Source organism: Helobdella robusta, assembly GCF_000326865.2.
Source record: "Helobdella robusta unplaced genomic scaffold HELROscaffold_4, whole genome shotgun sequence".
Lineage (NCBI taxonomy): Eukaryota > Metazoa > Annelida > Clitellata > Rhynchobdellida > Glossiphoniidae > Helobdella > Helobdella robusta.
The window spans coordinates 6,906,776-6,932,706 of NW_008704902.1; the positions used below are offsets into that span (position 1 = coordinate 6,906,776).

The 25,931-nt window shown below is 33.4% G+C and overlaps 3 protein-coding genes across 3 annotated transcripts; 2 read left to right on the plus strand and 1 right to left on the minus strand.

Annotated features, from left to right (window-relative positions):
- Positions 1–479: 479 nt before the first annotated feature.
- On the plus strand, positions 480–4,541 carry HELRODRAFT_162800 (hypothetical protein; the record flags this gene model as incomplete). Its single annotated transcript, XM_009024899.1, has 4 exons — positions 480–575; positions 1,639–1,778; positions 2,639–2,743; positions 4,370–4,541. The coding sequence occupies 4 exons, from the start codon at positions 480–482 to the stop codon at positions 4,539–4,541; spliced, it is 513 nt and encodes a 170-aa protein (XP_009023147.1).
- A 548-nt stretch (positions 4,542–5,089) lies between these two features.
- HELRODRAFT_162801 (hypothetical protein) lies at positions 5,090–15,937 on the plus strand (the record flags this gene model as incomplete). The annotated part of the gene is made up of 10 exons (XM_009024900.1): positions 5,090–5,900; positions 6,221–6,845; positions 9,136–9,311; positions 9,436–9,695; positions 10,499–10,584; positions 11,018–11,137; position 13,326; positions 13,650–13,841; positions 14,816–15,211; positions 15,386–15,937. 10 exons carry the CDS (start codon positions 5,090–5,092, stop codon positions 15,935–15,937), a joined length of 3,219 nt encoding a protein of 1,072 aa, XP_009023148.1.
- Positions 15,938–20,602: 4,665 nt separating this feature from the next.
- On the minus strand, positions 20,603–25,748 carry HELRODRAFT_162802 (hypothetical protein; the record flags this gene model as incomplete). Its single annotated transcript, XM_009024901.1, has 4 exons — positions 20,603–20,775; positions 23,714–23,930; positions 23,990–24,040; positions 25,161–25,748. The coding sequence occupies 4 exons, from the start codon at positions 25,746–25,748 to the stop codon at positions 20,603–20,605; spliced, it is 1,029 nt and encodes a 342-aa protein (XP_009023149.1).
- Positions 25,749–25,931: the final 183 nt, after the last annotated feature.

Sequence of the window (25,931 nt, forward strand, 5' to 3'; positions counted from 1 at the left end):
CTTAACATATGGTTTGGTTAATTTATGTTTTTAGATCTAATTTTTATTAATTTTTAATGACTTAAATTTTTAATATGAAAAACAGTTTTTATTTGATATAAATTGAAATAATATGAAGTGAATTTCCTATTCATATGAAAGAATTATAAAACTTATTGTACTTAAATTTTTTAAGTGTACATAATACTACATTCTTGCATGTGTATTTGTAAATTTGCTCAGGTTTTACTTCTATTTCTTTTATAATAATCATGTCTGTGTATTTGGTTGGACATTTTCACTCTCACACACAAACACACTTTGTTTCACACACACACACACACACACACACAGAGAGAGAGAGAGAGAGAGAGAGAGAGAGAGAGAGAGAGAGAGAGAGAGAGAGAGAGAGAGAGAGAGAGAGAGAGAGAGACACACATCCACAAATATAAACACACGTGCACAGCATAGAAAGTGTGGACAGCAGAATTGGAAGTGCCATGTCATGTACATTTGATAAGCTGTCCCTCAGTCACTCACTGTCATCATCAGGTTTCCTCACTGAAAACAGCAGTTTGTTCTCAATGACTGAAAATGTTGGTCTCTTGTTGTTAAAAATTCTTCCTTATTTATAGTTTATTCTTATTTTTTTTTTCATATTTTTGCTGCATGTTACGAACTTCTATTAATTTTTGTATGCTGTGAGATATGAATTGAAAATAAATGAATCAATCAAGCAAATAATATAAAGTGTCTTTGAATTTTTGAATTTAAAGCTGCTGATGGGAAAAGAGAATAATTTGTAAATTAGCTGTCTCTTCATTATAATTTAATTACTTTTAAATTACTTCATTATATTTCAATTGCTTTTAAATTATTTCATTATATTTCAATTGTTTTTGAATTACCAGATATTAACATCAAGCACTATGATTGATAAATTTATTTTTCAAAATATGTTCATATAGGTGGTGCATGGATATAACCAAATTACAAATTTTCTTATTGTATTGGTATACCTATGTTTTAATATATGTTTTTTGTATCTGTTTGTATACAAAATTCTTTACAGAAATCAAAGTTATTACTTCAAATTCAAGTTAGTTTATTAGGTCATCAATAACGTTCTAGACTGGGCTTGAGATTAATGCTGGAAAGCTAATAAGAAAAACCTTAGTCACAAGTTGTAACATAAAATGTAATGGATGCACAACTCTGGCTATGGCAAGATTTGTGTTTGTATATTTAAAAAGTCCAATTTGGTACATCTCTAGTTTTTTAGTTTATTAGAATGCTGACCTTACATTAATAATGATGACAATCTACTGGGAAGAAATTTGCTTTATTTTTTTTATAATTTCTGGAACATATTCAGTTGTGTTTAGGAAAATATTTGGTTCAGCGAATGGTTTAAGTTTAACTAATTAGGTCACGTTTGCTGATCTGTTAATTTGTTTTTCAAGCCTTAATTAGTAATTGAAAGGCTAGATGATTGTTGAATATTAAATGACTTTCAAATGTTGATAAATGTTGAATGTTGAACAAACTGTGAATGTTAAATAAACATCGAATTTTAAACAAATGTTGAAGGTTGAAAAATATTGAATGTTAAACAAATGTTGATTGTTGAACAAATGTTGATTGTTAAACAATTTGAAGGACTTTGACCAGTTGGCAACGAAAAAGACAAACGAGTTGTTTGATGCAATGGATGGGATATTGTTTGATGGCAAGCATGATGGAAACCACGCCATCATCAGGGAGTGTCACGAATGGAGAAGTGCATTTCCTCATTTGAGGTTCCTTGAATGTCTTTTTTATTGTATTTTAAAATTTGATTAATGTTTGCTAGAAAAATTTCGGTTAATTTTGGCTAATTTTGTTTCAGTCAGTGCATGATTAAATTCGAACCATTAATCAAATTTGAAATTTTCTAAAAATGGGGTTTTTGGTTTTTTTAAACTCTTTGTTGAATTTTTTTAATAACTTTGCCATTCTTCGCTTCGATGCACTTAAGCTGCGGCTGAAATTTGCGGGTGATTTGACGTTTTTGCTGAGCCTTATCCAACTCGTCGCAAAACAATTTAGTTTGGCTTGTTTATCTGCTATTACTTTTCTCTGCACTTCTGCATTCATTTTTTTATCATACTTGATCTCCATGTTTTGCCTCTCGTTACTTTTCAATTAGTTTCCATTTATCATCCATAATTCAGGCTTTTTTCTTTATATCAGCAAAGCTAAAAGTTTTAATAGCTTTTTCTGACAAAACTGACTTTGGACAATGATTTTGATGTTAATTCCTCTTGTGCATTATTCAACATCTCAAATCGGTTGGCCACAGACACAGCGTATTATTCATTTTATCTATTGAATTAAACCAGCTCCGATGCAAAATTTTTTCACTCTTGGAACCGAAACCGAAAACCGGAACGAAAAAAGTAACGGTTTGAAGCTCTGCTAAATACTTCTGGCACGTTTGTTGCATATTCGTGGCTTATTTGTCATATGTATTTGTTTCTTTGATGCTGATATGTTTCATAATTGACTTTATTTCTGCTATTTTATTGGCTGTATTTCATTACATGATTGCTTGTTCATAATTTGGTTGTCCGAATTTACCTTAACCTCAATATAAATTATACATAAATTTTTTAAACAGGGTGACTGGTGCAAAGTTGTTGGAGCAACAGGAACATGGTTACCAAAGGTATTCACCCTCAACAAAATTAATGAACAACGAATTAACATACAGACATCTGCAGGGGTATGTTGGGCTTTTCATAGTTCATGCATAGTCAATTGGTCATAGGTGCGTAATATCAGCTTTTTTGTGGCAACATTTGTGCTTGTTCTCTGAAGTCTGCTATTTTTGTTACCATGCCTTTATTATTGCCACTGCCACAATCAGTTTTTTTGGTTTTTTATTAAATTTCAATAAAAGAATTTTATTGATTACAAAAAAATTAAATTCACATTCTATAAATTTTTTATTAGTTTTTTTTGAGATTTAGATACGATCTTTTAGGTAGTACACGGTTGTATGTGCCACATTTCTGAATTTCTACGTCTATGATTTCATGTCCTAAATATTTTAAATTCAATTTTTTCAAGTTTCAGCTATTAATGTTTTATTTTCAAATCAACCCAAGTTATTTAAATAAACATTCAAGTTTTTTTTTTATTGTTTTCAAGTGTATTTTTGTGTCGTAATTTTTTAACTGAAAAAATGTTATTTGAAATTGAACAGTAAAGAGACATTTCCATTGACAGATTTTTTTAACAGCATGAGGTGAGTTTTCAATCATTATTTTTTAAAATTCGTTTCAAATTACATTAAAGTTTTCAACATTATTTATTTAAAGTGTGCATCGTTAGTAACATAATCATCATTTACTGGCACACTGTAAAGTAAAGCTGCACCGAATTTTACTTTTTCAATACCGGTAGAGCCGGTTTTAGCTGAATTTACAAAAAAATCCGGCCGAAGCGGAAGCCGGATTTGTGCATCGGTTACATTTTTATGCTAAAACTTGTCAGTATGACTTCATTAGCTTCCTTGCAAACATTAGCTTGTTCTTTATTTTGCAGTTCTAATGTACACACGTATTTCATACGCACGTGCAAGCCCGCATCATTCGCTTAGCGCATAATATCCTTTGAGCTTCAGATCGACAGCGTGTGACATGGCACTTCTACTGACTGAGCTCTCACATAAAACGTTATTATACTACATCCCTATAAATAATCTAATAAATTAGCTTAAATTTAATGCGATTTGAATTAACAACTCTTTACCGATTTCTGTCAATACTATTATTTTCAAACGCACACTTTGAACCAGGCGAACATTTCTGATACACGCCTGCACCCCACATTTTTAATAATTTTGAAAAACGAATTTCTCAATCATTAGTGCTTTGTGTTAACATTTTGTAATTTCAAAGTGATTAAGATATAGACAAGATAGTCACATCAGTTAGAATATTCTTGTCGTTCCAAATCATTTTGCATATACAACATTGGTCAAAAAGCAATCACATACATGTCCACATGTAAACAAATAAATGTACGATTTGTAAACGCGTAAATAAATGCATAGATACAAATATAAACCCTAAAAACAAAAATGCGACTTAAATTCGAAATTTGGCCTAATTTTGACTGGAATCGGTTTGAAGCCGAATTTGGAAATATGACCATTACAGCCCTACTCTGAAGACACATGACCAAACTCACATTATCACGGTGATCATAAGAGTGCTGCTGGGGTTACATATCTACAATCTTATCTACATTTTCTTCTTTACTACTCATTTTTTCAACTTGCTTAAACCAATCATTGTAAATATCACCTCGTAATTTTAATTTTTATTCATTCATCATTGTTCAGTCTTGAGGTGAAAGGAGAAAAAGCTTCAAAAATTTTAAAATCAGTTGGCAGTGGTGAGGAAGATGAAGCTGATGAATATGGGTCTTCAATAAATGGTGCTAATTATGATGGCGATGATGAGGTCATCGAACTTCAAGGTCATTATGAAGAAGTCCTCGCTATTGACTACTAGTTAGATTGCTTCCAATATGTTGTTTGTGCTTTTGCAATGGGCTGCATAATTTATTCGCTCTTCGGCTAATGTATTTATATTTTAAGAATGTTATGGTGTCGATAACGATTATTTGTAACAGATGTTTTGTGTGTGTGTTTGTAAGTGTGCTTTTGAACATGCTTATATGTTAACTCATTAATCTTCGTTATTCAGTGATTCAACATTTTTCTTTCTTTAAAATAAATAAAGTGTGATTATTTTTTCTGCCATGGATGTCAGCGTTAATTTTAAAGTACGATGAAAGGTTTTTTATTTTTTTGAACTAATAAAACATTTTTTCGTTAAAAATGAAGTGAAAATAAGTTTTTTTTTTAATATTTTTGTTAATGAAACATTTCCCAATGCAAACTCATAACATGGCTTTCTTCATTGGTTTATCGTCTTTACGTTTATCGTATTATCGCTCGTAAAACTCGTAAAACCGAACATTTAACTTAACTTGATTTAAATTAATTATTTATTTGTTTCTTTTGTGGTAAATATATCTCGTTAATTGATTGCAAGTGATGGAAAGAAAGAAAAAGCCGAAAGACACAGTTTCAGAACTGAAGTGTACAGACAATGATAACTTGGGATTAAAGTTATGTGAAGAATGCATGAAATGTAATAGGGAAAAGCTACAAATTTTGGTTGAAACAGAAAAGGCTGCCAGTTTGGATTTTGGACCATCATTGGAAGTTTATAAAAGTGAAATGCGAGACATTACACATTCCATGATGTCAAAAATGGAGATTCTTGAAAAAGCCATATATGCACAAAATGAAGAATGGTCAGGTTTAAGAAAAAGAATGGAAAATATATCTATAACTTCTTTAAAACAGATGGAAGATAATGAGAAAATAACTAAAAAAACAGTTGAAAAAAGTGAACAAGTGTTAATGAAATATTCAGAAGCTGTAAAAGGGAAGGTTGACACTCTTGCGACTGATGTTAAAAAGATGCAAAAATCCATTTTAGATACAACTACCAAAATAGATTTTAATAATGATAGGGAAAAAAGAAAAAATAACATAATATTATATAATTTAGATGAGAAGGAAAATAACCCCAGGGTATGTGTTGGCAAACTGTTGAAAGAGATTGCTGATATTGATTCTGAGTCAGAAGTGGTTGATATATCCAGGTTGGGTAGAAAATCAGAGGAGGCCAAACCAAGACCAGTTTTAGTACAACTAGCAAGTTTAACTACCAAGAATTTGTTGCTTGCAAACTGTTTTAAACTGAGAAACTCAGCATGTTTTAGTAAAGTTATAATAAATCATGATCTATCTAAGGAAGACAGAATCAGTAATAAAAAAATTCTTGAAGAGAAAAAAAGTGAAATTGCTGCTAAAGAAGATATCACAAAGTGGATTTTCAGGTTAAAAGGCAAACCAGGAGACTTTCATGTGATTGCTTACAGAAGGCAAAATTTAGCATCATAGATAATTTAAGCTGTAACAACAACAATAATTTAAGTATAATTATGTCCAATGTTGATTCTTTCACTAACAAGTTTGAGGATTTAAAAATATTTTTGCAGAGCTTGGAGATTTCACCAGATTTGATAGTTTTGAATGAAGTAAATCCAAAAAACTTTAGAAATTGTAGAGTTTTATCTGAAATAAATATGAATGGTTACTCCATCATTTCCTCAGGTTTTGCTGAAGTCAACAAAAGAGGTTTGGTGTTGTACTATAAAAATTCAATAGTTGTTTCTGAGGTTGCCATGAAATCAGATTTCAAAGAACATATTTCTGTTAAACTTGTGATGTCCAAAAGTATTTTAAATATTGTTTTTATTTACAGAAGTCCAAAGTCTGATGAAAAAAACAATAAAAATTTGTTATCTTTGTTAATTGAGGGTCTTTCATTAAATGGTGATTTTCTAATGCTGGGTGATTTTAATTTTCCTGAAATTGATTGGGAGACATTTAGTTGCAGAGGAAGTGATGAAAAAATTGAAAATGAATTTTTGAGTATTCTGAAAGATAAGTTCTTAATTCAACATATTAACTTTCCAACAAGATTCAGAGATGGACAGGCAGCAAACATCCTTGATCTGGTAATATCAGCTAAAGAGTTGGTCCGCAACATTATGCATCATCCACCTTTGGGTAATAGTGACCATTCTATTGTGGAATTCAAAGTAATAGGTTTCAGATGCCCACCTGAGAAATACAAGAAAAAGTATTGTTATGATTCAGGAAATTATGAAAGTTTCAGAGAGCTTCTGTCACAAGAACTTGATAATCGAACAGGTCAGAATGAGGATACTGAAGAGTTCTGGAAATTTTTCAGAGCTAAATTGACTACATATACTCAACTGTTTGTTCCTGTTAGAAGTAATAACAACAATTATAAATTTAAAATGAGCAATGAGCTAAAAAATTTAATCAGGGAAAAGCGATTGATTTGGAGATCCATTTATAGATATGGCGATAACAGATTGGAAGTTTACCGTAAAATTAGAGAAAAAATAAAAAAAATAACCAGTGAATTGAAAAAACAATCTCAGGATAGAATTGCCAGTAATTATAAAAATAATCCGAAGTTATTTTGGAACTATGTAAAGAAAGTCACCAGACATGTTGAATCGATGAGTCCACTATCGGTGGGTGGTAGAATTGTTACAAATGCTGAAGAAAAAGCAGAAGCATTTGCAGATTTTTTTTCCTCGGTCTATGAAAAGGAGATAAACTTTTTAGACCAAAATTTTCCAGTAATTGATGGTACAAAAATGGAAGACTTGAAGATAAATAAAGAAATGGTAGCAGACAAATTGAAGGGTCCAGATTTGATTCATCCAAGAATTCTGTGGGAAATGCGTGATGTGGTTACCACTCACTTGAGTCGTATTTTTCAATGTTCATTGGATGAGGGTATCGTTTTTGGTGATTGGAGGCAGAGTCATGTGATCCCGTTGCACAAGAAAGGTAGAAAAGATCTTGCTCAGAATTACCGTCCAATAGCATTGACGTCAATTTGTTGTAAGGTCCTGGAGGGGCTGATAAAGGACCATATTATGAAATACTTTATGGAAAATAATCTTTTTTCGAAGAGTCAGTATGGTTTCATTCCTGGACGCTCCGCGGTTTTGCAGCTGTTGAAATTTTTAGAGGCGGTGGTTGATGGAACAGATCATGGTTACGAAGTCAATGTAATCTACATGGATCTGGAAAAGGCGTTCGACAAAGTTTCACATAAACGTCTGTTGTTTAAGCTTGGGCGGTATGGGGTGAATGGTAAGATAGTAAAATGGATTGAGAATTATCTCAACAACAGAACATTTCAGGTGAAATTAGAGGATACATTATCTAAGTCAAGACCAGTCCTGAGTGGAGTTCCCCAGGGTGGGGTTTTGAGCCCTCTACTGTTTATTATCTATATCAATGATATTTTTTCAGTATGTGATAATATCTTGCTTTTTGCTGACGACTCAAAAATCTTCAGAGTGTTGAAAACAGAGGAAGACAAAAATAGTTTTTTGCAAGATATTAGAAAATTACTAACCTGGTTTGAGGAATGGAAATTGAAAATAAATACTGATAAATGCCAGTTACTAAGAATCGGTTCCCGCCAGCCGTGTACTTCATACACCATTGTGGATGATGATAATTCGCGGTTCAATCTTCCTGAAGTTGATGAGCTATCAGATCTTGGAATAGTTGTGGATAATAAAATGAGGTTCAGAAGCCATGTATTGAAAATAGTGCACAAAGCAAATTCAATGTTGGGTATTATTGCCAGAAACTTTAAGGGCCTTTCAAACGAAGCTTTTCTATTGTTGTTCAAATCGTTGGTGAGATCGCATTTGGAATATGGAGTTCAAGTGTGGAATCCTTATAAAGTTGGACTAATAGACGAGGTGGAAAAGGTACAAAGAAGAGCAACTCGTTTGATAAAGTCTTGTAGAAATCTTTCATACGATGATCGACTGAGGAAACTGGGTTTGCCGTCTCTTGCCTTCAGACGACGAAGAGCCAATCTTATATTAGTTTATAGGATAATACACGAGGGTGTTTCGGCTGATATTGGACCTACTTTGTTTTTTTCTGGCGATGAGCGTACAAGAGGACATAACCTCAAGTTAACAGCCTCAATTTCTCATAAAGACTGTCATAAATTCTACTTCTCAAATAGAGTGGTGGAAGATTGGAATATGCTGCCCTCGGTTGCTGTTAATGCGGATTCTCTGTCTGTTTTTAAATCGACAATTGATGATTTTTTTGGTGATATAAAGTTTAATTGGCGAGCAAACTTTTAATTTATTGCAATTGTTTAATTCTAATTGATGTCTGTAGAAAATTTCTTTAATATTTTTATTTACAGTCATTTTTCGGTTGATAATTCGAATCGAATGATGGTTTAATTATGTTTTACTTAATTTTATTCCTTTAACCTTCGGACAATCATTTATTTTGCTTAGTTTTTTGAGTTTTGTTTTGTGATGGCAAGGGGCTTGCCCGTGCTATGAAATAATAATAACAGAACATCAAACTTACAATGTCTCAACTAACTTTTAAAACTTTGCGGTGCATTAACTAACAACGTTTTTATAAAAAATTGAAAGTAGTTCTGAAGAGAGGAAGCGTGGGCCGAGGCACAACAATTCTGGTGTTCCCCCGGTCACCCCTGTCAACTGCTGGAGAGATCAGCTGCTATCTAATTTGTGTCTCAACATCTTCCAAACTTTCAGTCCCGTGCTTACTACCTTGCTGTCCAAACTTGTCGAACAACATTCAAAAGGTTTGGTTTTGTTGGTCTATCAGCTGTTCTTGGTGTGTTTTTCATTACTTTAATAACTTTTACAATTATGTGTCAAGTATTTGGATAATGAATTTGTTTTAATCTATTAAAATATTTATTCCAGTTTTCACCTCTGAAAAAGCTGCAACGAAAACTTCACATGACTTAGCTGATCGCAAAACCACACATCATCTTCCCTTCAATCCGATCACGCCCAAAAATAATCCTAGTCATGATTTTAAAAACTTATACGAGCACGAACTGGTGCTTGTTGATGATCTGGAAACTGACAGACAGCAATGTGATGTGGCCTCACAAAGATCTTCCAGTCAGAGGAACATATTGCAGAATGGACTGCATAATGTTATGTCTTCTCCTGAAAAAGTTAGATTATAAAAATTCATCATAATGTCTGCATTTCAATAATTAGATCGTAATATAACGTTACAATACCTACATTGAGTTATGTTTGTATCTCCTAAGCTTAGAAGACGCAAATTCAGTCTGGATAGACTAGAAAGTTGCATATATTTATTAGACGTTTTCAAAAGTTTTATTCCTTTTTGTTTCATTTATCTTCGGAACCATCTGGTCCTTTGTCCTATTCATGCACAGTGACGTAAAAATGATCTGAATACTTTTGTTCCCGTGATAAATATGAATAAACGCGAATAAATAAAAAGCAAAAAATCCTGCGTTGTTCAGGTGGGGAGTAATTGATTGCATTCAAAGTTTTAGAGACCGAGCATTCCCTCTGCATTGTACAACAGCGATCACCTATATTGATGAGTGGCAATGTTGTTTTGTTGTCATTGTGAGAAATTTTTACATTCATGCGTTCTACTTACAATAATGTGTGAGGTGTGAGTTTAGAATTGAATTATGTGAAGTTGTCATCGTTCTTTTTTTTTATTAGATTTGAATAATTATATACATGGTGTGTAAAAGTTATCTAAAATTACAAAAATGCAGAAAAATGCTTTCCAGAAAGTTTAGATTTGATCTAACTATTTTTGTGATACATTAAGATCATGCAATTGTGAACAAAAATGTTTCTTTATCAAACAATCTTGGAATTTTCATTGACATTCTATACAAATACAACATTAAAACCTTTTTTAATTTGTAAAAGCAAGATTAATGAAAAATTATGAATAGAAAACAGCACAAAACTATAAAACAATCAGAGCAGCTTGTTGTCTACAGTGTTTCCATATGTTGATGATATCAATCTCGATGGAGTTCTTACTGTCAGACCACTCTTCACTGATAGGTTAGTGATATTTGTTTGTTTGTTATTTGTCATGCTTTGTCGTTTGTGTTGTGTTGTTTGTGTTTATGTCGTTGTGTGGTTCGGGATGTTGTGTCTATTGTGCCGCTCTGATCTGGATGTTGTGTCCTTTTTGAACGTTTGTCGTTCCACAAAAAGTGAATGCTTATTCATATAAGAATGTAGACGCATTTATTATTTTAATTTTTATTTCATGTTATTTGCTTGTGCATGATTATTTAATTTGGTTGGTTCATCGTGAATACTCAGCAGAGAAGCAGAAACCACAAGCGTGTTGAGTTCCAAACGCAGCCATAGCAGCCACAAACAACAGGCAGATGTTGGCCTGCATGACCTCATATACGACACCAGCACAACAAACAAGCATCACCAGATATCACCTCGACAAATACATTCATTATCATTCAAACCTCAGTTGTCCAACGACACATCTAAACAGCAACAATCGTTTCATCAACATCAACAACCGCATCAACAACAACATCAACAACAACATCACCATCATGCAATCTCCCATCTGCTTAGTGTTCCCGAGGTTCGATGTGAAGTTTTTGCATCTGTTATGTATGATTATCATGTTATTGTTGTTGTTGTTGTTGTCGTCGTTGTTTGTCGTTGTTGTTGTGATAAAACTGTCTTATGCCTTTTTCTTTATATAATGTTCCTTTTTTTAACTTTTAAAGAATAGAGTGTAGAATCAAAAAGACCATAGTAAAGCAAGTTACAATAATCAATCCTAGATAAGACTAACAAAGTAACAAGAAGGAGAAGAGTAGGATCATCAAGAAAAGGCAAAAGTTTTTTTGTTCTACGTAGATGAAAGTAAGAACTTCTGGCAACACTATTAATCTGAGAAGAAGAAACATGCTATAATCAAAGATAAAGCCTAGACTACGAAACTTGCGAGAAACATAAAGAGTTTTAGAATCAGGTAAGATAATAGAAGGAATAGTAATAGAGTGTTTAGACAAACAAAAACAAATTAATTCAAATTTTGAAGGATTAAGTTTAAGACAAATAGAGTCAGACTAAGCGATAATTGAAGAAAGACATAGAGATAGAATATGTAGAACACTATTGAGAAAATATAAATAAGTATAAATATCAGAATCATCAGCATATAGTTGACTAGAGAAAGAAAAATTATTAATAATACGAGATAGTTCAGATGTATAGTGTATAAATAGAAGAGGGCCAAGGATAGAACCCTGAGGTGCCCCAAAAGTAAGAGTAGAGGAGTTAGAAGTAGAATTATTAAGGACAACAGAAAAAAACGATTACAGAGATAAGAAGAAAACCAAGATAGACAAGAACCATTAATATTAAAAGAAAGATCTAGCAGCCTCAAGAGAATAGTATGATCGATCAACAGTATCAAAAACAGAGGAAAAGTCAAAAGCAAGAAGAAGGGTAAAATTACCATTGTCGGATGGAGAGATGGATATCATTATGTATTTTGAGTAAAGAAGTTTAAGTACTGTGAGCAGGTCTGAAATCAAATTGAAATACAGGTAGCAAGGAGTTAGAGTTTAAATATAATGATAATTGTTTATAAATTACTTTTTCTATTGTTTTAGAGATGATAGTAATATTAGTAACAAGTCTATAATTAGATAAAGAGCAAGGATCTAAAGATGAGTTTTTAAAAATAGGAATAACAATAGAATTTTTATAAGAAGTAGGAAATTTAGAGGTGCAAAGAGATAAATTAACTAACTCAAGAATGATAGGATAATGATAGGATAATGGATAAATTGTTGAAGAAAATTCTTCAAGTAAACTAGAAGGAAGTAGATCGAGAGAACAAGTTTTAGATAACATAGAATTAATAATTGTAGTAAGTTCTAGATTTATAGGAGTAAATACGGAAAAGAATTAGTAGTAAGTTTATTAAAGTTATGAGGAGTAGAATGAAAATTAAATGTTCTTAAAGAATTAATTCTATTTACAAAAGTCATGATACTGTTGAGCAGATAAAGATGAGTGAGAGGATTTTTTATGATGAAGTTTAGACAGAATAGACCACATATTTTTAGATGTTGAAGCAGATTTTTTAGAATTTTTAAGAAAAATAGAGTGTTTAAAGAATAGTAGATATTTATAATTAATTAATTCAGATTCATAGGTAGAGTAAAAAGAGTTGGTACACAAAAACACACGTTGGTACAAACAAATTAGTTGCATTGTTTAGGTACGCTCAAATTTTTCATCATAAAATGTAAGTCTACAAAAATTAATTTCTATTACTGAAAAATATGACAAAAAATGTTCAGTCCAAATTTTTTCAACTTGATTTATGTACTTTTTTTTAAGTATTATTAATGTCAATAAGTTAGGAAGATCAATCGTTGTTCAGAAATTGTTAACTGCTCCAACAAATGAACTTCATTGATGGTTATACATTGAGCATGTTTTATTTAAATCTTACATCTGTTTGATGGATGAAATCACTGATTCACGATAATAAATCATGTGCATTATGTTGAACTGCGTCGTCTCTGCATTTCTATGTAACAACACGTGCAACTTTCACACTGCCCCTCCAAAACAGTAAATGCGTAAATTAACCAGTTCTACTGCAATTATTAGAAATATTTTATTAAAACAGATTATCGCTAATACAGTATTAATTTTTAAACCAGTTCTTAGTGTTTTTTAAAATTTGTTTATTGGATTAAGACTGTCAGAAAAGCAATTATTGATAAAAATCACAACATGTTCAGCGTTAGTTAACAACCAATTTAACTTTTCAGTTTTTCTAACGGTTGATCGTAAATCTTTTTCAAGTTTCTTTAGTTCAAAACCAAAATTTGAACTAACGCCGAACATATTGTGATTTCTACCATTAGAAAAATCGAAAAGTTAAATTGGAAGTTAACTAACTAACTAATTTTCATCAATAATTGCTTATAGATATTGGATAGATATCGATATAGATATTGTAAAAAAATGCATTTATAGTAATAACAATTGATTATTGCATAATAATTTTACATTTCATATTTTTACGTTTTTCTCATTCTTTTAAACTTAACTTTAAATTTAAGGAGCCGCGATCTGGGAACCAGCCTGCCCCGACGTCCACCTCCAACGCCCTCCACAGACCCTCCAACAACCCAGCAGGCCAACACCCGCATAAGAATGTACTACCTCACCTTCGCAATAAGCCACACACTGCAGTTCCTAGCAACAACACTCACCACAGCCAACAACGATCTTACAGCAAACTCGTTGGACAGGTTTGCTTGCGTTGTACTTCTTTCTCATTTTGTTATGCGTTGAGTTTCTTATTTTGCTGTTGGATACTCGTTGCTGCTGTTCTGTTGTCTTACCGCTGACGCTTGTTTTTGCACAGGTTGATTTAAATTTTGCAGGCTTACATTAAACAGCAAGAGATTTTTATAAAGTCATTTTATCTCTTGCTGAATACATTAAATTACGAAAAAATTAAATTGCATTTACTCTTTATTGTCGGAGCAGATCAATAAACACAGGCAACTCCATTAACGTCACATCGTGATAAATGATTTTGTGAGACATTCGTGTGTTTATGTTCGTGTTGTTGTTGTTCATTGTTGCTAACAACTGACGCTTGTCCATTGGTATCTTTATGGCTCGTTGACTGAATTCGTTTCATTTAGACTCTGTTGTTTCAGCCATCTAAAAATAGTTCTGCAAATATGCTGGTAGTAATATTTAACATAATTTTTAAATAATTTTAAAAGTTATAAATATTTCTGCCGATGTATTCAATAATAAGTTGCACTAATGTGGAGATGTGTTGTCAGCATAGTAGAATGGTGTGCTAGTGTCCAATGTTTCCGGTTCAGCTCCGGTTAGGCCAGCATTTTTACAAACGTAATAAGAAATTTTGATGGGCTTATAATTAAATTTCGATCTCCAACATAAAGTTATTAAATTGTTTACAACTTCGAAGATGCTGAAATTCAATCAAATTCCAATTGAGTTTTTTTGTTATTATTTGAAATAAAAGCAATTTTAAGAATTTCAATTACTTTTAAATATCATTTGATTCATTTTACTTGTTTATTGATTTTAAATATTTAGTTTTTTCGTTAGTTTCCAATTTTGTTTTTGTGCAATTTGCAAAACATTCAGGCACCAAACTTTACAATCCACTTTGAATCATCATCATTATTATCCTCTATATCACCACCAATGCCATCATTATTATCAATATTATTATAATCAGGTTTTGATAAAATTTCATATTAAGGCAACGGCAAAAAATGCTTTGTTGGAAAATAAAAAAGGGAAGCCTGGAGATAATCTTCATAAAAAATGTGTCACTTTTGAAATAAATGCAAGCAATCTGTTCACGGTTCGAAAAACTGACAATAAAAGTGAAAAGTTTAAAGATAAACTCAATTGTTGTAAGCGTAAAAAAGATGTTAGCTCTATTTCGAAAGCTGTGTCCACAATCGAATCACCAGAGAACAACTTGCACGAAATCTTAGGCACATCAGCAAAAAGTACCACCTTTGCGTCCCCATTGAGTTCTCCATCAACGTCAATCTTACCGCCAGCTCTACATATTGAGGCATTGTCTGATGATCAAATAGTTCCTCTTATTAACAGAATTCTCAAGGTTGGCTTGATCGACCAGCAGCCACGTAATGATCATGCACAATTTGGTTTTGATGACAGTTCACTCTGCAATACTAACATTGTTGATAATAATGGTTGTATTACCAACGAAAGTTGTCAGTTTATTGGTTTTAAGAAAGAAATCAATAAAAATAACGTTAAAACACACAAACAGGTTGTTAAATCAAGTGATTTTATCAAAAAATTCTCTAACAAAAATTGTTATCAAATGAATAGTTTAATATTAGATAATAATAATAGCTGTGCTTTCAATAAACGCCACAAAAATAATAACTCTGATGAGCAAACTTTCAATTGTGATGTTCCTAATATGTATTGTTTCAATCACAAAACTCGAAAACTTTATCATCCTGTTAAACAAATGGATACCAACGTAATTCCAGCAAGTGCAGTTGCCAGCCGTGATAAACTCAACGTTTGCAAGAAAAATATGAAGTTTTTGTGTGAAACCACAATAAATAATACTCTTGACAATAAACACGCCAATTTAACAAATAATAACAATGACCTGCATCGAGATCCATTTAAATCAAGCAACACAACGGACACAATTGATAACATTAACATAAGTCTGCATCATCTTACTTGCGAAAGCATTGATGTAAGCAAGGGTCTCAGATTGATGTGTAACCATTTGAACGAGGTTTGCAGCTGTATTGAAAATTTTTGTCATGAATTACAAATATTATATGATCATGGACATTAACTGCACTAAAATATGTCCATAACCTTGTGACATTCACGACATCTGATCCGAAGCTGAAGATGAATCTGTATAGGTATCTAATTTTCCATGAGTAAAAATTATATCAAAGAACACGGTGTCTGGATTTTTTAAAGTTGATGTAAATTTTGTGATGGTTTGAACATAGTAAAGCTGCATGGCATTCAATAAATTTCATAACTTTTGCGGTTATACAAGGCTAATAAAGAAGACGCCAAAAACTCTTATGCCTATCAAATAACAACATAGGTGGGTTAAATATGAGATAACACAAATTTCAACATTTTAAGAAATGAAAGAGATGAAGCAACACAAATTTAAACATTTTCAAAAATGAAAGAGATGAAGTCTCAAATGTTTGTTTATATAACACATTTTTGTGAAACGAGCCTAAACAGTTAGGATTGTCATGGTTTATCTAAACGGACTGGATTTCAATTGATGGTGAGGCAAAGTTCAATGAATTTGCATGTTTCATTAGCATGGACGTTCTCAAGTTTTTTCTCTTTATCATACAAGTCCTTGTTACCTTCTAACTCCGTATTTCATTTCGGTTGTTGATACGCTTTTTGCATGTTAGAATATCTTATGTTAAGTCGAAATGACTTAATTTAATAATTTTTGAAATGTTTGTTGATGTGTGGTCGTCGTTTCAAAAGTTATATAATAATATTTTTAAAATTAAATTATTAATTTTCGTAAGAATGTAGGCGTAGAATGTTGAATGAAGAGTTACCATAATCGTTACAAGAATGTGAGCTTTGGGGTTGAGGAAAACAAAAGTTAATGAATAAACTTCATTCATGTCGTGCAATTAATAATTGAAATAGGTATATCAACCAAAAAGTATAAACAAAAATAGTAAAACAAAAATATAGGACAAATAGTTTTTCAATGAAATAGAGTTTTATCTTTTGGTTACCATTCTGATAGTTTAAACGAAGGAGCCGATGGACCAGTTTTGTAGAAAATTTTTTTTAAAACGTTTATGTAAGAATAAAGGAGTAAAATACAGTTGCTTATTCTCGAGAGTTAAAGTTTTAAGGTTACAAGCAACATATATGAGTTGTTATTATTAGCTTGGTTGTAAGGTACCTTTTATTGCTTTCAAAGATACTAACTACGCTCAAATTGATTAAGTTCTCGAGGATCCATTTTATTTAAACCAAATTATGACGCTGAATAAGTTTGCCTGAAGAGTAGGATTTTAATTTTTTTGAAATTCTGTTATTGATAACCCCCTATTTAAAAAGTGAAATGGAAACTGTTCCTTATTTTAAATCCTATTATAAAGTTTGGTTTGTGGTAGGAATGACAATGTGAGAATCCAATTAATTGTAGATCCATCTGGTGTGAAGCCACTCTGCTTCCTTTTGCGTCGGAACAATTACGGACGGTGAAGGCAATTGAGCAGAAAACAAACTAACACTTTTCCTGGGACTGACAAAAGTGTGACACATCCGCCTCAGCAATTTTTGCATTGATGGCGTCCTACCTTTGTGGCTTTTACTTTGAAAATAATACTGTCCTTTCTTCAGCCTTCGGGAATCATACCAAACTGTCACACAAGAGTGCCACACAATGTAGCCATCCAGCACACATGGGACCGCCTGATTTTAACATTTTCGGATGGATACTACCACATGGTTTTTTTTTACAATTTTTCAAAGTCTTGATAGCAGTGGCCACTTTAAACACAGGAGGCGATTCAACACTAATTTCAGGACTTGCAGTAGCTAAGTTAACGAACTCCAACAATTCCAACGAAGGTGTCGGCAACGGGCGGTTGGGTAACAGGCTATAGTATTTTTGCCATCCTTCTAGATTTCCATTTTTTTGTCACTGATCAGCTGACCCGCATCACCAAGAGTTGGGTTGGAAATTGTATTATCTAGTTTTTTTATATATATAAAATAAATTTTTTTCATATTTCAGTCTAAACTTTGGCTTCAATTTTTGATTTTTAGTGAAAAATATATAGTGAAAAGTTTTTGTTTTTACATGTTTTTCAAAGTTGATCTGGAAGTTTACATGTTCCTCAGAACTTCACCGTTTCCCAGCCTTTGCTGAATAAAATTTTGTTCAATAAAAAAAGATTTTTGATAAAAGTTTAAAAGGAAAATTTTCTAACAGTTGCATGTGCATGATAGTGTGAGTGATTCAATGCTTTTTATGACCAACTGTTGTACAATTTGTTAGCTGTCAATGATTCATTTATAATTAATAATTAATGATTTGCTGACTCTGGTTTGAATGCTATCTGTGCGTGACCCATCCTTGTAGTACGGTGCTTGCACGTGCATACAAAATGTATATGTACTTCGTATGGTATCGATGTTACGGCCTTTGGGATTATTTGCTAAAGTGACGAACGATTTGCAAGTACCTTTACGTTTATCAAAGCTCCTTAATAAAGAAACTGAAAATTTCATGATTTAGGGCATATGAATATAAGATATTGTAAAATGCGACAAGAATTACATAACATTTATTTAAACTTGGTCTGTATATTACCATATATTTATCTTTTATTCAATTTACCTGCATACTCTAATTTATATTGCACTGTACATAATGTAATACATTTTAAAAGAAGCATCATAAAAATACTTTTCAAGCAATCGTTTTTCAAATCTTGTTGTTTTAGTTGTGTTTTTTTTGATGCAACAAATAAAAAAGCAAACGGTTAAATTTTAGATTACATTAACTATTTTACTCTCCTCATTCACCAAACCTTTGCTGGCAGCCATCTTTATTTAATCCTGTTTTCAATTGACTCAATAAAATATGTTAATTTAATAAGTTAATTTTAACAGCTTTATTTTATTTTTTCCACTTATAATAAAATATTATTACGATTTTGTTCTGCATGTTCGAACACATTTATTGAATTAACATGAAATAATGGTATAAGTACATCTATAGCAAAAATTATGATTGTTAAAATTCGTTGAATTGAAAGTTACCTAGACGAAAGGGATCAAGCAGAGCATCTAGTGCCTTGCATTCTTCATTCCAGCAAGGACCATTTGATCACTATGGCATCCACAAAGTGCACAATTATGCCAGCAATAACAAGTTGAAGGAACGGTCAACGACTGATAGAGTTAATAGTAGCAGACCTAGCTCTACTCACAATTTCCATAAAAAGGTTTGTTTTATTGTTTTTTTTTAATTTTTTTTGCAAATCTATGGCGTTTCAGCGCAATGAAAAGGCCTTCTTTACGCCATCTTTAAATTTGAAGGAACTTTGATTTTTTTTTCATGAACCATTTTAAAGATTGTCATGCGTTTCCTTTTTGAGTGAAAGTGTATTCCGTCTTCAGCTGAAACAAATAGTTGTAATAGAAATTATTTTATCTAAAATTTTTCAAATCAATAAAATAACATACAAAATTATTTGAAAATTATTAAAAAGTGTGAAAAATTATACAAAAAAATTTAAAGTTTAAAATTTATAAATCATCAGTCGCAAGCGTCTGCCTCCGCTTCAAACGTGATAACCAAAATTTTACAATTTATTTATTTACATTTTCAATGTTTGACAAAATTGATTTACGGAATAATATAATTATTTAATCGTTACGTTGTAACTATTGCCAAACATTCAATTGATGAGAAATGAAAAATGTAAATTTTATAAAAAAAAAATTCATATATTGAAAACTAAAAAAATGAATCATAAATTGATTCCGTTATGCATTTAAATCAATTAAACAACTTTAATAAATGATTAAAAAAATGCGTTTATGAATGCAATTGAAAAATTAATTTCTAAAATGAAAGATTTTAACTCACATATTGAGGCGTAAACAATAAAATTCTGTTAACCCTTCGATGGGCGTGAAATTTTGTCAACAGGTAAGGGCATGGGGTCGATTTTGAAATAACAATCTTTTTCAATTTATTCATTAAAAATATTATTTTTTAAAACTCAAATCAGTCTTTTCATATAATCGGGATATTACTAACGTTTTAACCTATAAGTTTATTATCAAATTCGTATTGACAATTAGTGGCTAGAAAATTAGTGCCAAAAATTTTGCAGTGTTTTGGACAAACGTTTCTTTGGTGGTTGCAATGCAGCAATGAATTTTGCCATCTGTATACCTTTGTGACAGACTCCACCAAACACCTGGGCACGTTGAACCAATGTTTAATAACTTTTGTTGCCATAGGATTTTATTTTTTAAGTTAAATATCAAATCAAATCATTTTTATTTAATCAGACAAAAGACAAAACAAAAAGTGTGATTCAGTGATAAAAAAAAAGAAAATTAATTTTAGTTAGGCTTGGCCACCGTGTAACTTAAAACAACTTTTCAATGTTCTGATAAATATAAGGAGAATAAATTAGAATAAAATAAAATTGTTAATAGAAGAAAAACGTGCCAATGTTAATGAAATTAAATTTTATGAAATTATTATCCTTTGAAGACGGAATCGTTGTTTTATTCGGAGATCGAATTTATTATTCTGTCGTCATTCATTGCTGGTATTTTGAGGTAAATCTATGTCCGGCACCGTGGTTGGTTTGTTAAAAATCCATTCGTTAAATAATGCTCGATGGTCAAATGTTTGGATCTCTAATTTTATTTAGGTCGTTCTTTTCAACGCAAATTCTGAATGACGATTTGTTGTTCTCATCTAATTTTTCACTTCGTTCTGATCTTTCTCGAAAACTGGGTCGCATGACAGTACATTAATATTGTTAGATTTTACTTTTTCAATTACCTCATCTTTTGCACATTCAGCAACAATGCCGAGGTAAAGGTAAATTTTGTTAGCTTTTAATGTAATGTGTTCAGATTTTTTCCCAACTATTTTATGATGTAATTTTTCGGTATTAGGTGGCCCTCAGTCTGTTCGGTGATATTGCTATTATTTAAACGCGATCTTTTTTGTTTCTACTAATTAGTGTAAATGGTAGTTCAGTATTCTCAACAGATGAGTTTACGGTTTTAAACCAGAGGTTTGCTGGCTGTGTTTTACGATTTTTTTTTGCGAACATTCGCAGCATTCGAGAGCGTACGATCGGGAACTGTAGTTGCTAGTGTACAAGTTTTGCTTAGTTTCATGTAAGGGTTTTTTCTCGGTCCAACACAAAAACTTGCAATTTTTGAACAGAAACATGTTTTATTTTTTAATAAAATCAAGTAACCAAATAAATAAATAGTTATGGTCCACGTATCAATTGTTCAGTATATAATATCAATTGTCCGGTAAATTTCCTTTTGGGCCGTCCTGTACTTCTGGCTGCAGTGCGTTGACTGCCCATCTTCTAACGCTGACACATTTGAATGTGTTGTTGAATGTACTGGCACCTTGCTGTCGTTAAGTGCTTCGCGTGTTGTTGAACATGTTGTTGAATGTACTGGCAGCTCACTGTTGCTGAACTGACGTGTAGGTTGTTGCGCATGTATTCACTTCACGGTTGCTGAAATGACGTGTAGTATATTGAACGTTTGGTCACTTCACGTTTGCTGAAATGACAGAGTTTGTTGCACGTTTTGTCACTTCACGGTTGCTGAAACGACGTTTAGTTTGTTGAACGTGTGGTCACTTCACAGCTGCTGAAATGATGACGTGCAGTTTGTTGAACGTGAGGTCACTTTACGGTACGGTTGCTGAAATGACGTAGAGTTTGCTGAACGTGCTGTCGTTATTATCACCGTATACCAGACTACCAACCACCAACGTGCCTGTTTCTACCAACTGTACCAAATACCAACTTCCAACTATTGAATACCGACTCTCTACGTAATTAACTCTTATTATTTTAACAGTTTCTTCTTTCGCACTCTCTCTCCTACCATCCAGGTTCGTGCTTATCTATCCACCTTCCGCATTGCTTCATTACCAAAAGGATTTAATATCATAGCGCTTCACCCCGACCCTCAACCCTGACATACCTCCTCCACAACAGTTGAATATTTCATGCAGTGGAATATTTACTCCCATTCTATTGGCATTTCTCATCAGCCAACCCTTTTTTCACCATAATCCTTGTATGTCTGCGATGTTTTTATTTCTAACCCGGTGTTTGATGTGTAAATCGTTCATCAATTTTGAGCTCTTTGGAGCAGTTTCTATTAAATAGGTCCGTGGGATATGATCCGTATAAACGTGGATCAAAGACAGACAAATCCAGCTTCAGAATTTTTGTACCGCCCCAAGTATGGCATATGCCTCCTTTTCAATGGTTGTCCATTTTAGTTGTACATCGAGTAACATTTTACTTGCGAAAGCAATTGGTCTTCATTTCGCCATGTCATCTTGTTGTACTAAGCAACAACCGATCGTATGATCACTAGCATCAGTAATCAGACCAAATGGACGTGTGTAGTCGATGATATATAAAATATAAACAATTGCTGTGTAACTTCGTCCAGTCTCCTTTGATGTTCCACCGTCCATCGGATCCGAACTACCTGTTCAGCTTTTGGTTAAATCGGTGATGCTGGAAAGCCTTTTGGCTAACTGTGGTATGAAACTCTGGAAGTAATTAAAGAATTTTAGAATTTTTCTTACTTCCCTCTTCGTTGTCGGCAGGCGAATATTGTCCAGCTTTTGTACTTTCGTTAGATCAATATTAATTTTTCCTGATCCAACTACAATGCCCAAAAAGGGTTTCTTCTTTTCCGCTAATCGACATTTTTTTATATCAAATGTTAAACCTAATTCGTCCACCGCGCCAAAAAACGTTTGTAGATGTTGTATGTGCTTGTCCCAAGTTTGAGAAAAAATTGCAACATCATCAATTTATGCTACAGTAAATTTTTTCACGTCCTTGGTCAATTCATTCACGCTTGAGTGAAAGTGATGCTTGTTGTGCGTGACATGAGACACGGCATGCGCTTGAATTCATATAATCCCTCGTCGTAAACAAATACTGTCAAAGATCTTGGCTGTTCCTCCATTTGAATCTACCAGTATACACTTCGAGCTCCTTCCCGCATGTCAGGGGCAGAATATCCATCACCCGCCGAATATTTATTGATGTATCTGTAGTCGATCGCCAGCCTTACACTCCATTATTTTTCAGGATACATGCAATTGGACTGTCCATTTCACTAATAGAAGGCACAATGATATCTTGTTCTAACATCATCTTGATCTGTTACTTCACCTCCTCTTTGAGCGGTTCTGGTACTTTGTATGCTCGCGTTCGCTTGGTTCTAAATTTCGAACATACCCTGATTTGATGCTAAACCTTCTGAAATTTGTTTACCACCTTCTTTCTCTGGATTCGTTGTTTCGTAGACAAATGTGATACACCTCCAATATACTCACTATTGCGTGTGCATTCTTATCAACCTTGAGTTCGTATAGCCGTAATTTACCAAATTCTTTATCACCATCCCGGAGTATGGCACAACTGCTAACATAGGCTTCCTCAATAAGGCTGTTGATTTTCTGCATACGATAAATGTGTACATGGTGCTTTTGTCCGTTGATTTTAACGACATAGGGATGAGGAGAGCTAACTTTCCTTACAGTCCCTGGTCATCGGTTATACCACTTATTTCTTAGCATGGCAGGTATCAGTATGATGACCAAATCTCCCAACCGGAACTGACGGTCGGTACTTTGCAAATTGTATTGATGGTATAATGTTCTTGCTTTCGGTCCGCATATCCTTCAGCAGAGTTTTTTGCTTCTTCCAGATTACCCCGTAGAGTCTTTAAATACTCGTTTGGTCATCTACCAATGTTCAAGGGAAGTTTATGAGTAGGTTGCTGTACACAACTGCCAGACCCCCTCCACGTTTGCCTTGTGATGAGCCACGATGACTCTGCAAGATGGAATACCCCTCTGGGGCCAAACAATATTTTATGGCATTTGGAGCGTCGGAAGGTACCCATGTTTCCGTGATGATGAAAACATTTAAGTTATTTGCCTGTATAACATCATTAAGCAATGGTGCTTTGTTTACAGCCGATCTTACATTCAAAAGTCCGCACTTTAGCATTGCCTGGCGTTTGCTAATGTATTTCCTTTTCAGAGATTCGAGCGTTTTAAACATTGCCTAACGTGGCGAACTTGGTTTTCAGATTCTGAAGCGAAACAGTCTTCCGACAGGCCCTTGATATGTAAAAAGAATTTATTTGTGAAAGAAAGCTCAAAAAATCCGCACGGCTCCGCTTCAGACACTTCTCAGACATGAGCGATAATGAAGTATAGCAATGACAATATAACAATGTTCCCCTGTCCACGATTTCTTTAAAATGGTTAGGGGACCTCGTAGCAACGTACCAAATAACGTTGTGGACTCCTCTGCGTAGTCGACGAGGGCTTCTCACGCAAACTCCATAAAACAAAAGATAACATATGATGGTCGATTTTTTGCTTACTTGAATATCATCGCTTTTAGTGATTGATTACACCGTTCCACCACTCATGACGCCTTTGGATGACCTGGGGAATTGAACCTTGGACTGTATCACAATCTCATTAACATCTCTTAAGTTAGCCGACCAGTAACTCAGTTTGAACTGATGATCTTCGGCACAGAAAAGGTGTTAAAAATTTGCAGGAGAATATCATAGTGACCTCGGCACTGATGGGCTTCATGGGATATGCCATTGGCCATCTTATGAACAAATCTACTACCACCAGTGCATAGTTGTATTGTGGTCGGGTTCCCGCCTCCGGTAGTACCATAAGTCCGATACAGTCTATGATTAGATGGGAAAACGACATCTCATCGTTCCTCGAAATAGGAGTGATGGGAATCCTCTCCGATGTTCGAGTTGGAGCTCTCAACTGGCAGGTTTCACATGATTTACAATACCGTCTTATTTTGTCCGACGTTTCAGGGAACCGGAAACTCAAAGCAATCCGTTGCCTGGTCGACTTGGCTGCCATGTACCCAGCCGTTGGCGCATCATGTTCCAGCTCTAACACTGTCTTGATCCCACTTGTGGGCAAACACAGCAGTCTCACCTTGTGACCCACAACTGTTTCCTTGTGATATAACACATCATCTTCAATGCAAAAACTCTTCTTGTTGATCCTAGCATACTGCCAATCTTTTTGAAGTGAGGGACAGTTTCGTTGCTCTTGAATGAATTCCTTCCGTTCCATTGTCACTCCCTTTGTTCTTCCCCTCCTACTACCCTGCAAGCATTTGTACCAGCTGTGTGTATATCATCCCATCCTCATTTTCATTGTCTCCACCTTCATCATCGTCATCATCACTGACTTCCTCCGGCTCTATTACTACACCAACGTTACTATTGTTATCTTTGTTGTCTTTTTCCACTGCTTGTCTACCGACAGTTTTCACCATCCTAACATTACAATTGCTAAGTATTTCGTCTTTATCTGATCTACCCACATCACATTTCATTACACCATCCCTGTCATTATCAATTTTCTTCATCACATTTTCTTCATCTACATTGCCACCGACATTATTATTATTCAATTTCTTCACTTCATCTTCTGCACTGCCATCTGTCCCACCATCATTACCATTAACCTCCTCTTCCTCATCATCTACCACACCAATATTACTATTATTAGTTACTTTTTCTTCATCATCTACACTGCCATCTGTACCAGTGACATTAAATTTACATTTATTTCTTTCTTCCTCCTCATGACCATCATCAAGTTTGCCTTTACCACTGACATCAAATTTACATTTTTTATTATTATTATTACTGCCACAATTATTGTGGACATCATTCCCATCTGACCTGTTGACATCAAACTTACTATGGTTATTATTAACTTCTTGATTCTTTGGTTCACATTGGGTGAACCCAAACTCTGGATCATAAAACATCTGTCATTTTCTTTCTGCCCTCAGCCGTCTAGTGTTTTCATCTTCTTCTTGCGAACTTTACCTGGGGCGTTTTCCTTCTCTCCTTCTAACCTCACAAACGGCTAAGCATATCCTTTTGTCTCCTTCAAACGTTCCACCACATCAGGGGTGATAAGTAGCCTTTTGTGGGCACACAGTATTATG